At 43.4% G+C, this 12,722-nt stretch overlaps 1 protein-coding gene across 21 annotated transcripts in view; it reads left to right on the plus strand.

Annotated features, from left to right (window-relative positions):
* The window catches only part of R3HDM2 (R3H domain containing 2), a 147,249-nt gene that overhangs the window by 116,726 nt on the left and 17,801 nt on the right, over window positions 1-12,722 (plus strand). For 13 of the 21 annotated variants that reach the window (XM_030866542.3, XM_030866539.3, XM_030866551.3 and 10 more), the window contains 4 exons: window positions 2,133-2,164; window positions 2,263-2,316; window positions 6,412-6,644; window positions 8,951-9,117. In XM_030866542.3, coding sequence (XP_030722402.1) covers window positions 2,133-2,164; window positions 2,263-2,316; window positions 6,412-6,644; window positions 8,951-9,117 — 486 coding nt within the window. The remainder of the gene's footprint in view (window positions 1-2,132; window positions 2,165-2,262; window positions 2,317-6,411; window positions 6,645-8,950; window positions 9,118-12,722) is intronic. The other 8 variants (XM_030866538.3, XM_030866547.3, XM_030866553.3 and 5 more) reach the window with 1 other exon arrangement.

The following is a 12,722-nucleotide window of genomic DNA, read 5'->3' on the forward strand; positions in this document are numbered from 1 at the left end:
ATCTCCGGAAAATGTATGATCCAGATAGCAGCACTATCTTAGAGTCAAAGTAGCAAACAGAGGAAGAAGAGCCAGCCTCCCTTTGTCATCAAAAGATGGCCAGTTCTAATCAATATACTTAGATAGACACTACTTGCCTCCCATTTTCCCACTCTCCCCTCCCTCATCAAGACAAAAATATATATATCTTCTCATCATCACCTAGTTCAGAAAAATATTGTCTCTAACTTCTAGAAAACTGAACTCCTCTGTGAACTTGTTCCATTGTCTCAGGAGACCCAAGTGTTCCAAGGAGCCTCACTGTGGACAGATACACAACAAACCTTCTGGCCCAAAGTCCAAGGAGAAGGAATCTTCTTATCTTATGTTTTGTAGTCTTCCATTCTGAGTCAGAAAAATCCATCCTCCAAATTATCCAGCTATAGCCCAAAGACGGTTTTCTAACTTTATCTGCAAATCAGTTGAGTGGAATGAGAGGAGAGAGGTCATTTGTACATGACTACGGCTGGTGATGACCCTAAACTGTGGACAGGGCAGGATGGTGGATGTTAATAGCAAACACTTATATAGTGCTTTTTATCTTTCAGACCCTGTTCTTAGCACTTTGTGCACATTAATTTATTTAATCCTCACACTAGGCCTGTGAGATAGGTTACATTATTTTCCTCATTTTATAAATGAGGGACTGAGGCATGGAGAGGTTAAGTAACCTAAGATCACACCACTAGTTAGTGAAAGAGCTGGTATTTGAATTCAGGCAGTCTGGCTCCAGAGTCCACGCTCTTAACCCCTAAAGTAAACCACCTCTTAATAGCTTGCTCTGCTCTGGGCTCTTTAGATTAAGAAGTTCCAGTGACATCATAGCATAGCTATCTGTGATATGCTCCTCTGCTTCACTGACACATGGAAAATGACTTTCCCACCATGCCAGCCATTAGCAAAGCCATTCTGAAAGCACAAGCAACTTTTAATAGGATATTAGTGCTTGTTATGAACAACACTGGAATATATCTATCTACAACCATAACAAAGTCAAAGTTAGCTCTTCTCTCCTTTTTTCTCTGATATCTAGTCTCTCAAGCCTCTACTAATATATGTATTCTTTGTTAAGTCCTTATGGATTTATCACTTTCATTTCAGCACTTCCTAACCCTTGCTGTGGTAGAGGTATCAGGAATCTCAAAAGGTCTAGGCAAGGAAAAATGGCCAAAGCCCACTATATGCCAAAGATTCTCATGTGGAGAGGAAAGAACCTGGCCAGTCAAAGGGAACTGCTTAAGGGTGGAGTTGTAGGTTGCAGCAGAGGGGAGGAAGAGGCGGTCCAAATAAAAGGGGAGTGGCAAGAAGGGTGTTTGGATGGAAATGCTGCTGCTGCAGCCTCCTCTGGAGCCTGAGCTGTATATTGGGAAAGCTGCCCCACATAGGCTCTGCTCTGCATGGAGCCCCCTGTGCTCAGCAGCTAAATACTCTTGTTACCTTTTTCTAAGGCTCAGGAGTCCACCATAATGCTCACTTCACTCAGCAGCTCAATGGCCTTGTCAGGAAATGATCCCCAAAAGGAATGTTTCAGGCTTTTAATTTTCTCATTTTTTCTAGGCTCTGAAAAGTACCTGCTTCCCCAATTTCTTACTCCCCTTGGGTCTCAGGTCAGAATGTCTTTCATTTTGGCCAGTGTAGAGGACAGAAGTGGGATAGTCATTGAGGATGGTTTCCAAAAAAACTAAATTTCTTTCTCTTGTGTCCCGTTTCCCTTCCTTTGAATACACTCTTTAGGACCAAGCACACCAATTGTTATGCTCAGCTTACCTCTAGAGAGAGTAAATTTAGAGCTAAAAAAGAAATAATAGTTAGGTTAATACTTTCCTTTCTCCTTTCCATACTCCTACCTTTATTGACCTCTCTTTTTAAACACTCTGTGGGAAGGCTAAAAATGCCGAATGCTCTTTTCCATTAAAGGTGAGAAGTCAGACTGGGTGTGTGGGTGTGGGTCATCCTGTCGCTGTTCCCTCTCTCCCTGTTGGGGTTGAGCTTGGTTTGAGGACCTTGGGTATTCATAGCATCATGGACACACTTTTTGGTTATGCCATGCTGTTTTCTTATAAGTTATTTTCCGTTTTCTCCCCTTCACCTAGACTGGCCAGAACGGATATCTAAATGACATCAGGTTAGTACCACTTAGCATGTTCCCTGCTTTTCATTGAGCTTTGTCAGTGAGGTTAATATAATCCTGTAATGATGCTTTTCTTTGATGTTAACCAACAGACTCTCCAAAGAAGCCTTTTCTTCTAGCTCTCACAAGAGAAGGCAAATTTTTAGGTACCTCTGTTTGGTCTATATCTCTCCTTGTTTTTTTGTTTTGTTTTGTTTTTTTAATTTTATTTTGTTTTGCTCTAATCTTTTCAGCGGAGTGAGTTTGCTCCATGCATGGCTGCTTGTGGAATAAGTCAATTTGTGGTATTTGCAACATTGGATATTTTTCCCCATTAGGAAAAAAATGGCTATTGCTCAATGACTTTATTTTTATTGTTGCTGATTTCATTGTAAGTCCTGGATAGGTGGTGAAGGGGACCAAATAAGTATGTCTAGGATAGGTACTGCTCTATCCCAGAAGTTTGCTGGAATTGGGCATTTCTGGAGGATTTCAACATATATATATATATTGAGGTAAAAGAACGGGTGTCTTCTGGCTACCTTTTCCGAATCTATGGAAAGATGTGAAGAGTTTATCCCTGACCCGGCATAGGGAATGTTTTGTATCCTTAAGAAAGAATAATACACACATCCATATAAAAAAACATACAAACACCTCTGTCTATGTAGTTTTCTCTTTGGGACAATGTAATGCGTAAGATGATCTCAGAAAGAACTTGTCTGCCTTAGAATGGACTTAGAGCATGTCTTTTATATGATTGTCCATGGTTTATCCTTAATGTTGGTGAAGACTGCTGTACTAACCTCTCCAGTGCCTCATATTCTCCATTTTCCACAAAGCAGTCATGAGAATCACCCTTTCCTCTCAGTCTCTCAGTCCCACCCCAGACAATTACACAAGGCAGTGGTGAGAGAAGCATTTTAGGACCGCATCCTGGCACTAACTCATTTTAAGTATATTCTTTCCATGTTACCAATAGAAAAACTATAGAGTACAGAAAACCTGAGTATTTAATACTAGGATTCAGGTCTCACCCTTTTCAAAGGGTTTATCTCTTTTTCAATCCTAAGCTTGGTAGGAGCTGATTAACACATATTAGAGCTCTCATTCCCAGTACTTTAGTAGTCCTTTCCCTGTTGTCCTTTCTAAAGCTAGTTAAATCATGTGGAAATTGGGATAGCAAGATTTCCCCTTCTTGGGATGGAGGATTTATCTCCCTTTCCACATCTCTGAACTCTTTTTCCTGGAGCAGGCTGCCCTGAGGTCCATCTGAAAGCCCAGGCAGAAGGGCTCTGCATTGTTGGTGGTGGTCAAGATAGATAGTGGAGTCCCCCTTAAAAAAAAACAATCATATTCCATAAACATCCCAGAATACCTATAGTAAACAGAAGTTTTAAATTAACTCCTGCGTGTGACAATGCACAGTGCTTTATGGTTGCCGAAGTATACTGTATCTGATTGAATTCTCTCAGTATCCTGATTTGGTAAGCTGGTTTACATGTAAGAAAACAAAAGCAGAGAGATTAAGTAGCTAACCCAAGTTTACATGGCTATTAATGGCAAAACTGAGACTGACTCTTTGTCCCGTGTTCTTTTCGCCACACTACACCAGCTCCCTACAAACATCACCCCTAATTAATTCACTGCTGAGAATGATGGCCTTATTAGTGCCATGGAGCATCAAACTACATCAAACTGTGCAGACAATAGCTTGAAGGATCTAGTGAGCAGGTGCAGTCCTCTCCTATGCAGACCTCCTTTTAAGTGGCTGCTTTCCATACTGAGTTTTGATTAAAGATCTAGGTCATCTAAACTGTAGCTCCATTGACTCTTAAGGGGGTAACTTCTTTCTCTATTTGGGTACTAGTCCAGAATTCAAATGATTAGAAGCAGATCTTCTCTAACTGCTTTAAACCTTTCTTCCCAGGTGTGTGAAACAAACGCTCATAACACCAGATTCCATCATCCACATTGGCAGTAACTATGGCAACTTCCCTATTCTTTGGAAGATTCTACTCCACTGATAAATAAGCCACACCGAGGCTTACTGATATTTATTGTCACCTCTTCCACAGGCCTGTCTACCCCAGACCCAATAAATGGGACTTTTCACCAGCACTAAATTCACTTGTAGAAACAAAGTCAGCTCCTGATTTCATAGGACTGTGAAGTGTGAATGTCCTCTGTCCTTCACCTCCATAACACAACCCAATCCACTGCTCAGAATTAAATCTGGTAAACTTTCCCTAATTGCCTTATTTTTAGTGAAGTACAAAACCATGACTAGAGATTAGGTTTAGTTGTAGAGCAAGAGAAAGAGAACTGATCTCTCTTCCTAGCCCAGACTCAGATTCTCTAATTCTCAGGGGTGTAGTGTACTAACCCAGGTAAGTCACAGGATCATCAGGCAATCCACATTTGAGCACTTGGCCATTACTGTCTTCGGGGAATTGGATCAGTACTTTGGCTCAAGTTTCCCAGAGTGGTTTAAAGTTGACTCATTCCCTGTCTATCCCTGGTAGAAGAAGAAAGTAAATGGCAGAATTGTCCAAATGTTTGATTTAGGTATAAAAGGCCATTAGGGCTTGTCTTGCAAAATTCAAGTTCTAATGTCTAATGAGCAGCCTCATTCATTGCTACTGCTGTATCCCCATATCACACAAACCCACACATCTTTATTGAGTCCGCTCAGTAAACTTGAGCCATTGGCTCTCACTTCAGGTCGGTTCTACAACTGGAGAGTCCCTGATTTATACTTATTTCTTGTTTCCCATTCTACTTTTGACATCCCCAAGAGAAAGGGGTAAAGTATTTTCCAGTTCTGTATTCTAACTATACATAGAGAAGCAATGAGATTATATATACATCTACTTGGAATTCAGAGAATTAGCATGTCCCTAACCAGCTATGACAGTGTGTTCTTAGCCCACCGTGATTGGCTAAAAACTAAAATAGTGATCCTAGCATATATTTTGCCCATTTTCCCTACAGTACCTTTGGAATAGATATTCTAATAAAGAAAGGTATTTTCTTTAACATTAGTCCCTTAAGAAAAATACCTTTCTTTAGTAGAATAACTCTGAGCCTAATGTCTTGGAAGCTACCAGGGTTGGGATAGGGTTTTCTATTTGCTTTGGGTGGGATGGTGGTGGAAAGGAGGGAACCCAAGCTACTATGATTGTTGCTCAGTTGCCCCCCAGTATACATACCAAAATCTTTATAATTGTCATTTGGTTTTCTTAGGTCATTAGTTGTTGGAGGGTGGGGGATCTGAAAGGAGAATTCCTGGTTCTTGGGTGCTTATTGATTAAGAAGCAGTAAGAGTTCAACAAGACTTAGGGTTTTCAGGCTAGCCTCATATATCTTGAGGAGTACAGCTGTTTAGAATCACAAACAGTGATTTTAGCATCAGGATAACCCTGATGTTTCCAGAGTAAAGTAAGAGAGGATGAATCACTTTTCTCAATAGCCTTGTGCCTTGCCTAGGGCAATAGGGTTATTAATATGGAAGCATCTAGGCGCAGTCAGCCCCCTGCTCTTTGCCATCCTGACTCCTAAGGGCATGTTTGCTTGATCTTGCTGAGGATGTCAGCCTTTAGAGACCCTGGAACCAATTGTTCTCAGATACTAACACAAAACTTCCACAAAACAGGTTGGGTTGATTCCAGACTCTTAGACCGAGTTCTCTTTATCAGACTGAGTGCCCCTTTAGTCCACTATACTCTTCTTCCCAATCCTGAAAAAGTGACCGTAAGCAGCACCTCTGCTGGCTCAGATATGTGTTATATGGAAGACCTATTGTAGGATTTATCCATGTCATTGGCTACTCCTGCCTTCCAGCGATAGTAACTTCTAGGAGTCCTTTTGTTTTAAGAACTCTCAGAAGGAACTGGTACCCCTCTGCTCCCCACTATTTACTGCATGTGTGGGATCCCTGAAGGGCCAGGGGAAGAGACCACAGCCAATCTCAGCATCATGTACGTGGTTTCCCGTCCACCTCTGGTCTGATGTATTGAATTAGTTGCCAGTTCACTGTCTTCCAGATTTGCCTCTGTGCTCTTTGTTACTGTACTGGATCTTGTTGTGTCTGCTCCCATCAAGTCTTGGTTGGCCAGCCAACTAACAAGAAGTTAGTGTCCATCCTCCCCCAACCCTCACCCCTCCTTTGTCACTGAGAGAATAGAAATGAACTCTCTTGTAGCCCTTCTGCTGAAGTGGTAGGTGAGGGGTGCTCTGACAACTGCGATCTCTGCATGCAGGGGGAACCGTGAGGGGCTGAGCCGCACCTCAAGCAGCCGCCAGAGCAGCACAGACAGCGAACTCAAATCCCTGGAGCCACGGCCTTGGAGCAGCACGGACTCTGATGGCTCTGTCCGGAGCATGCGGCCCCCTGTCACCAAAGCCAGCAGCTTCAGTGGAATCTCTATCCTCACCCGGGGTGACAGCATCGGGAGCAGTAAAGGTGGCAGTGCAGGAAGGATCTCCAGGCCAGGTAACACAGCTTCTCTCCTTCCATCATTTCTTGCTTATCTTCTGCAAAACATCACTGATATTTCCTTTTAACAAAACACTAACACAGCCAGATGACGGGAAATTTGATTTCTTGGATCCATTGTCCTTTTGAGTCCCTTCTCTGATTTTCTTTCAAACCTTCTTTCCTAATAGAAAAAAAACAGATTGGGATTAGGTTATTTTATCTGATTTCTGACCGAGGTGGGACATCCCTATCAACCCAGGTTCAGGTTATGTACTAAAATAAGGATGATGGCTGCTTTCATTCTGTGGCCCCTGAGATTATAAAGAGGGTTTGTAGAGCAGAGGGAACCTTAGAGTTTGTAATACTGTAATTAACTGGTAGCAGCCAATAGGCTAGAACTTTAAGAGACACTGCTGCAGTTGCTTCTCTGGAGCCCAGTCACTGAGAAGGAACATATGTTCCACATGCCAGCCTGGTAACCACCCTTCAGCTCTCCTGAGCTACTGTGTAACCTTCTCCATATATTTCTGCTGTGCTCTTAGCAGAGGAGTATTTAGTTCTTTTTACCCAGCGAGCCTCTATTTCACCATCCTTCTGCCTCTGAAGAATTGCTTGACTTTCGTCCTAGAAGTTCTGTAGGTCTTGTCCTCAAAAGACATCAGTAGTGGTAAAGATTTTGCCTCTGTTAGGTTTCTGTTGCCCTTCTCTGTTACCTCCTTTCTAACCCCACTGCCTCTGCCTTTATCCATGCCGGTTTCCCTGCTTTATCCTCAGCCCTTTTTTTCTTTCGGGGTGGGGGGCAGGGCACACTGTGCGGCTTGCAGGGATCTTAGATCCCTGACCAGGGATTGAACCTGGGCCCTTAGCAGTGAAAGCGTGGAGTCCTAACCACTGGACCGCCAGGGAATTTCCTATCCTCAGCCCTTTTTAGAGCCAGTTTACCAATCTAAAACATAGATCTAACCATGTCAGTCCTCTCTTAAAAATATTCATGTTTCTGCATTCCCTGCATAATAAAATCCAAATTACTTAGTGTAGCATAACTTCCTGACTCCGGTTTGCCATCTCAGTCTCATTTCCAGACGTCCATCCTCCTCTGACCCTCCAACCATTTCTTTTTATTTATTTATATATTTATTTATTTATTATTTTTGGCTGCATGTCAGGTCTTAGCTGCGGCATACAGGATCTTTCGTTGTGGCACGCGGGCTTCTCTCTAGTTCTGGTGTGCGGGCTTCTCTCTAGTTCTGGTGCACGGGCCCCAGAGCACATGGGCTCTGTAGTTGTGGCACACGGCCTCTCTAGTTGTGGTACACCGGCTCAGTAGTTGCGGCACATGGGTTTAGTTGCCCCGCGGCATGTGGGATCTTAGTTCCCCAACCAGGGATTGAACCCGCGTCCCCTGCATTGGAAGGTGGATTCTTAACCACTGGACCACCAGGGGAGTTCCCAACCATTTTTTGAACATGGCATTAGCTTTGTCTCCTCTTGGTCTGACAGGCCTTCTATTCATCCTTCAAACCCATCACTCCTGCCACGTCCTCTTTAAATTCTTCCCTCTAATCCTCCCAAGAGTTATGCTTCCTCATCTTTGCTTTCATACAACTTTATTCATATCACTGATGCATCCCTTACCAAATTTAATCGTTGTGTGGATGTCCATCTCCTGTCGGAAGATCCTGTGCTGCTCAAGGGCAAGGACTGCGTTCCCTTTACCTTTGTGTCCTCAGTTCATCATACAATGCCTGCACATAGTAGATATTCAGTAAAAGTATTTTGTGTAAATGCATACATGACTTGGAGAGCCTGGAAATGAGGAAAATAGTTGGATGAACGTGTGTGGGGCTGTGTGCACAGGCATGTGCTTGAAGGTTGCCTTCAGCAACTTTTATGAGATGCTGCAAGTTGAGAAGAAATCAAAGAGAAGACAAGTTTCTTAAGGGACTAGGAATCTATATTTTCCCAGGAAGCAAACATTCATGTTTTCAGCTGTCTAATCATGATGGATAGATTCTAGGCACTCCAGGGAAGGTACCTCAGCAGCTTCACATTTTGTTTATTTCCAGAACCAAACATTAACAGTCAAGGTGGTTACTGTCCCCGGGGAGTAGAAACCTGCTAAGATGAGGACTCCCGTCAGCAGGACTGTTGAAATGCATCTGTGCTTATGCATGGATCTGCCCAAGACAGTGGGGGAGTGGACAGAAGAGGGATGACAAGGAAAACAGCAAGGAAAGAGGAAAGCCCTCTCCCCTCCCCCAGGGGAGGGTATGTTCATGGCTTGTGCTTACAACTCTTGCTGGGTCTCCTCTTTGCCTTAGGTATGGCGCTAGGTGCCCCAGAAGTGTGCAGCCAGGTCACCTCATCCCAGTCTGTCCGGGGCCTTCTCCCTTGTACTGCCCAGCAGCAGCAGCCGCAACAGCAACTTCCTGCTCTCCCACCCACGCCTCAGCAGCAGCCACCCTTGAATAATCACATGATCTCACAGGTGAGTCACCACTCGGTGCCAGAGCTCCCTCCGCTCTGATTCAAGCAAGCTCTGGAGGTACAGTCATGTCTCTTGTGCTGTGGGTGGCAGGAAAGATCTGTTTTTGGAGATATGCCACTCCCTCCCCCACCTCTTGTATGTGAGTTGTGGGGAGAGAAGAGGAAGGGCAGAGGTTTGGCCAAAGTGTTCTTAGTAGCGTCACCCTGAGAGTTGTTTTGCTTTATATTTCCTTCTCTTCCTCCTGAGAACTGTCAGTGGGACCTTCTACCCTATTCCACATTTCTACTGTACTCCGTCTCCCTCTATCCTGTGTAATTAGCAAAGCGATTTTGCTCCCTATATCCATACATGGAGCTTGAAAACATCACAGCTCCTACCATAGTCTAGCTGAGTGTATTCATATGGCTGTTGGCCCATAAACAAATATTTATATGTTGGGGTTTGGGGGAAAGGAAATAGCACTCATTAAAACCCCTGCCATAAAGCACAAAACCCCCCAATGTTGTCTTTGTTTCCTGAGAGAGAAAGAGCTCTCTCTTTCTCCTTCTGTTGCTGGCCTGTTAGATGTTGGTACCAACTAGGGTTTAAGTTTTGCTTCTGTGGAGACCATGCAAGTCATCAGCATAAGAATCAGATCCTATTCTAAGCTGGAACCTCCTCGGTGTTTTAGGTTTAAAGTCTCCTTAATACTCTGAGGAGAGATGCTGAGATCTTCACTTACTCTTTTCTTCCATGAATAGAGCGCTTCATGAATAGAGCCTGTACTTTATCCTGAAGTATTTATTCTCTGGTAGTCAGGAAGCCAATGTGTCCATATTCTTTTCTGCTGCAGTTTAAGTTCTCATTTCACCTCCCAGGCTCCCTCATCTCCCTGCTCAGTTAGTCCAGCTTGGCCTCAGATATATCTCTTCCATAGGTACAAGAAGCAAGTCCTAAGCCCTGATACCCCAGGGAGTGGAAACACCCCAGAATGGCCCATTATGACCCCATTCATACATTGGGAAATGAAGCTAAAGTAAAGAACAGTGAAGATATAGGAAACTCTGCTTTGTGGCTTAACGTAACACACATGTCGATCATTCCAAGTCCTTCATCTCAGTCCCTAAATCAGTTTCTCTGTAGTCCTGACTTTCTTTCTTATTCTACAACCATCTGTCTACCACCTCATTAAGTCTCATTCACATTAGCTTACCTCGCTCCATACTGAAGCATAGCATGTGTGTGTGCTTTTTTTCCCTGTCTGTGTCTTAATTCAGACCTGTGAGTAAACTCTGAACTTCTCCCTCCAGTCATCCCCTACTGTTTCTGTGTGAGTGTCTCACTTTTTTAAGGTCCCAGTGTTTTTTTGAGTTTTCTGAAATGTGTGTATTTTAATACAGTTCTGTTCCCTTTTCTCCCTCTTAGTCTTCCATCTGTCTCCTCCTTCCATCCATATCTAGAAACAGACAGCAAGAGTGGGAGGGGGATAAAGAGATAAGTAAAGAGACTAACCAGTGGGGACTGAAAAGCTTTTAGATAGAATGTTCCGGTAACCGGCCCTAAATCCCAAACTTTTACTCAGATTCTGTCCCTGCTTCTGAATCATGAGGGTCAGTGGGTCAGTTCTTGGTGTTGATTGATCATCCACAGGCAGTACAGTGCTAGGTTAGGTCCTATAGACTGGGGACAGGGGAAAATTATTTGGTACAGAGATCTCAGAAATTTATTCTTGCAATTAATTGTGATCACAAATGCCAAACTAAAAAATCTTATGCTTGGTTAAGTTTTGGTATCTTTGAAGCACTTATGGTAGCTGCTAATATAATACCATTATATTATTATATAATGGTATTCTCTTTATCCCTTTATATTCTCTTTATCCCTTTCTTCCTCTTCCTACTGCCTTTTTCTTTCTTCCTTCCTTTCTCTTTTTCCCTGTCTCTCAGCACTGGTAGCTCTCCAAACTCAAGTTGCTGAGCCCCAGAATACTTACTGTTTAGTTTCTCAAATGGTACGTAACAGTGAAGAGATGGAGGAAGTGACCACACACACACATATACTACTGTGCTTACTCTAAAGGTTTTCCTTTTGAAGAAAAACCTTTAGCTCTGTAGCAAAAAGCATTTGCTCCAGGCCTGGGGACAGTGCTGGCTAAACTATGCTCTTTCTCTTCTTGGAAGGCCTCTGCCGTCAGAGTAGGCCTCCATATCACATATCAGTAGAACATTTGAAGCCAAGGGGTGAGACTGAGGATTAAAGGACCAGTGGCTACCTTTTGCACAATTAACTTAGAGTAGACCTCTTGAGAAGGAGTCCGCTGAGCCTCTCCATGGAGTCCAGTCAGGATCAAAGAGCCAGTGATCTAGCCCAGAAGTCACCAGTAGGTGGCAGTCACATCCCTCAGGGCCAGTCTTTGGCTTCCCCGTGGTTTTTTGAAGTTCCCTAACTGGTGTTTGAGACTCTCTAAGAAGAGAACTGTAGCTGAGAGTAGTGGTAGAATAACTTAAAAATAGCACTGAGACGCCTGCCTTTACCACTACCCTTCCTCAGTTGGGAGAGGCCTAACAGAGGAGCATCCTTTCTTCTCTCTTCACTTTTTACTCAGAACTCACAAATGTGAGGAAGAACAGGCAGAGTTGTTTTACCACTTCCCTGTCCCTAAGGCCTCCCCTTGTCCCCCAGAGAATGTAAGGCCTGAAGTATGGCAGGCCCTCCCCCAAGAAAGAAGTGGATTAGGATAATAGAAAATGGGTCTAAAAGTTACCAGCACAAGTAGCTCAGGCTGAGCAGCTTGGCCAGCAGTTATATTTGGAATGCCACTGGCTTACAGAAAATAGGTGTGCCAGGAGAGCCGAGAGCTTATTTTCAAGGCTGTAGCATTCTCTCTCCCACGTCACACAGTGGATTCTCAGTAACTTTTTCCTAGCCAAGATGACTTACATTTTATTTAATGCAGATATCAGGAGTATTCTCCATCTTGGATGTCTTCTAATTCCTGGACTCTCTGCTTCTGGAACTGTTAGTCCCCTCTGTGAAAGCCTGTCCCAGGAGATATGTGGCAGGAGAGTATTGATACCTTGGTCCCCCACAACTCTTAATACTCTGCTTTGGAAAGAGGAAGGAGAGTTACACAAACAAAAAGATGTTTATGTAATTTTGTTTGACTTCTTCCTTTACCTCCTCCCTACTGCTAGAGTGGAAAGAACATATGTCAGGCAGAACTAGGTTCCCATCCCTGCTCTGCTGCATTAGCTGTGTGATCCTGGGTGTATGATTTAATTTCCCTGAGCCTTACTATCTTAACTGCAGATACAAGTTTTCTTATCTCCCTATAGGATTATTGTGAGGTTGTAATGAGATAATGTTTGTAAGTGAGACAATGTATATCAGTGTTATTTCCCCTTCTCTTCATAGCTTCTCCAGAGGCTATGACTGGAGAACCGATGAGGTGATTGAAATAGCTAGAGGGGAAGACGAGACAGAAAAAAATAACTCCCCATTAGTTGGTTTAGAACACACCATGTTCCTAATAAGCAAGTCCTCCTGCTTGAGGCTAGTGAAGGGACTGAAGGAACAAAAGCTAAAACTAGGCTATTTATATTTTATTCTTAAATCCCTCCATGTTT

This window comes from Globicephala melas, chromosome 10, assembly GCF_963455315.2.
Source record: "Globicephala melas chromosome 10, mGloMel1.2, whole genome shotgun sequence".
Lineage (NCBI taxonomy): Eukaryota > Metazoa > Chordata > Mammalia > Artiodactyla > Delphinidae > Globicephala > Globicephala melas.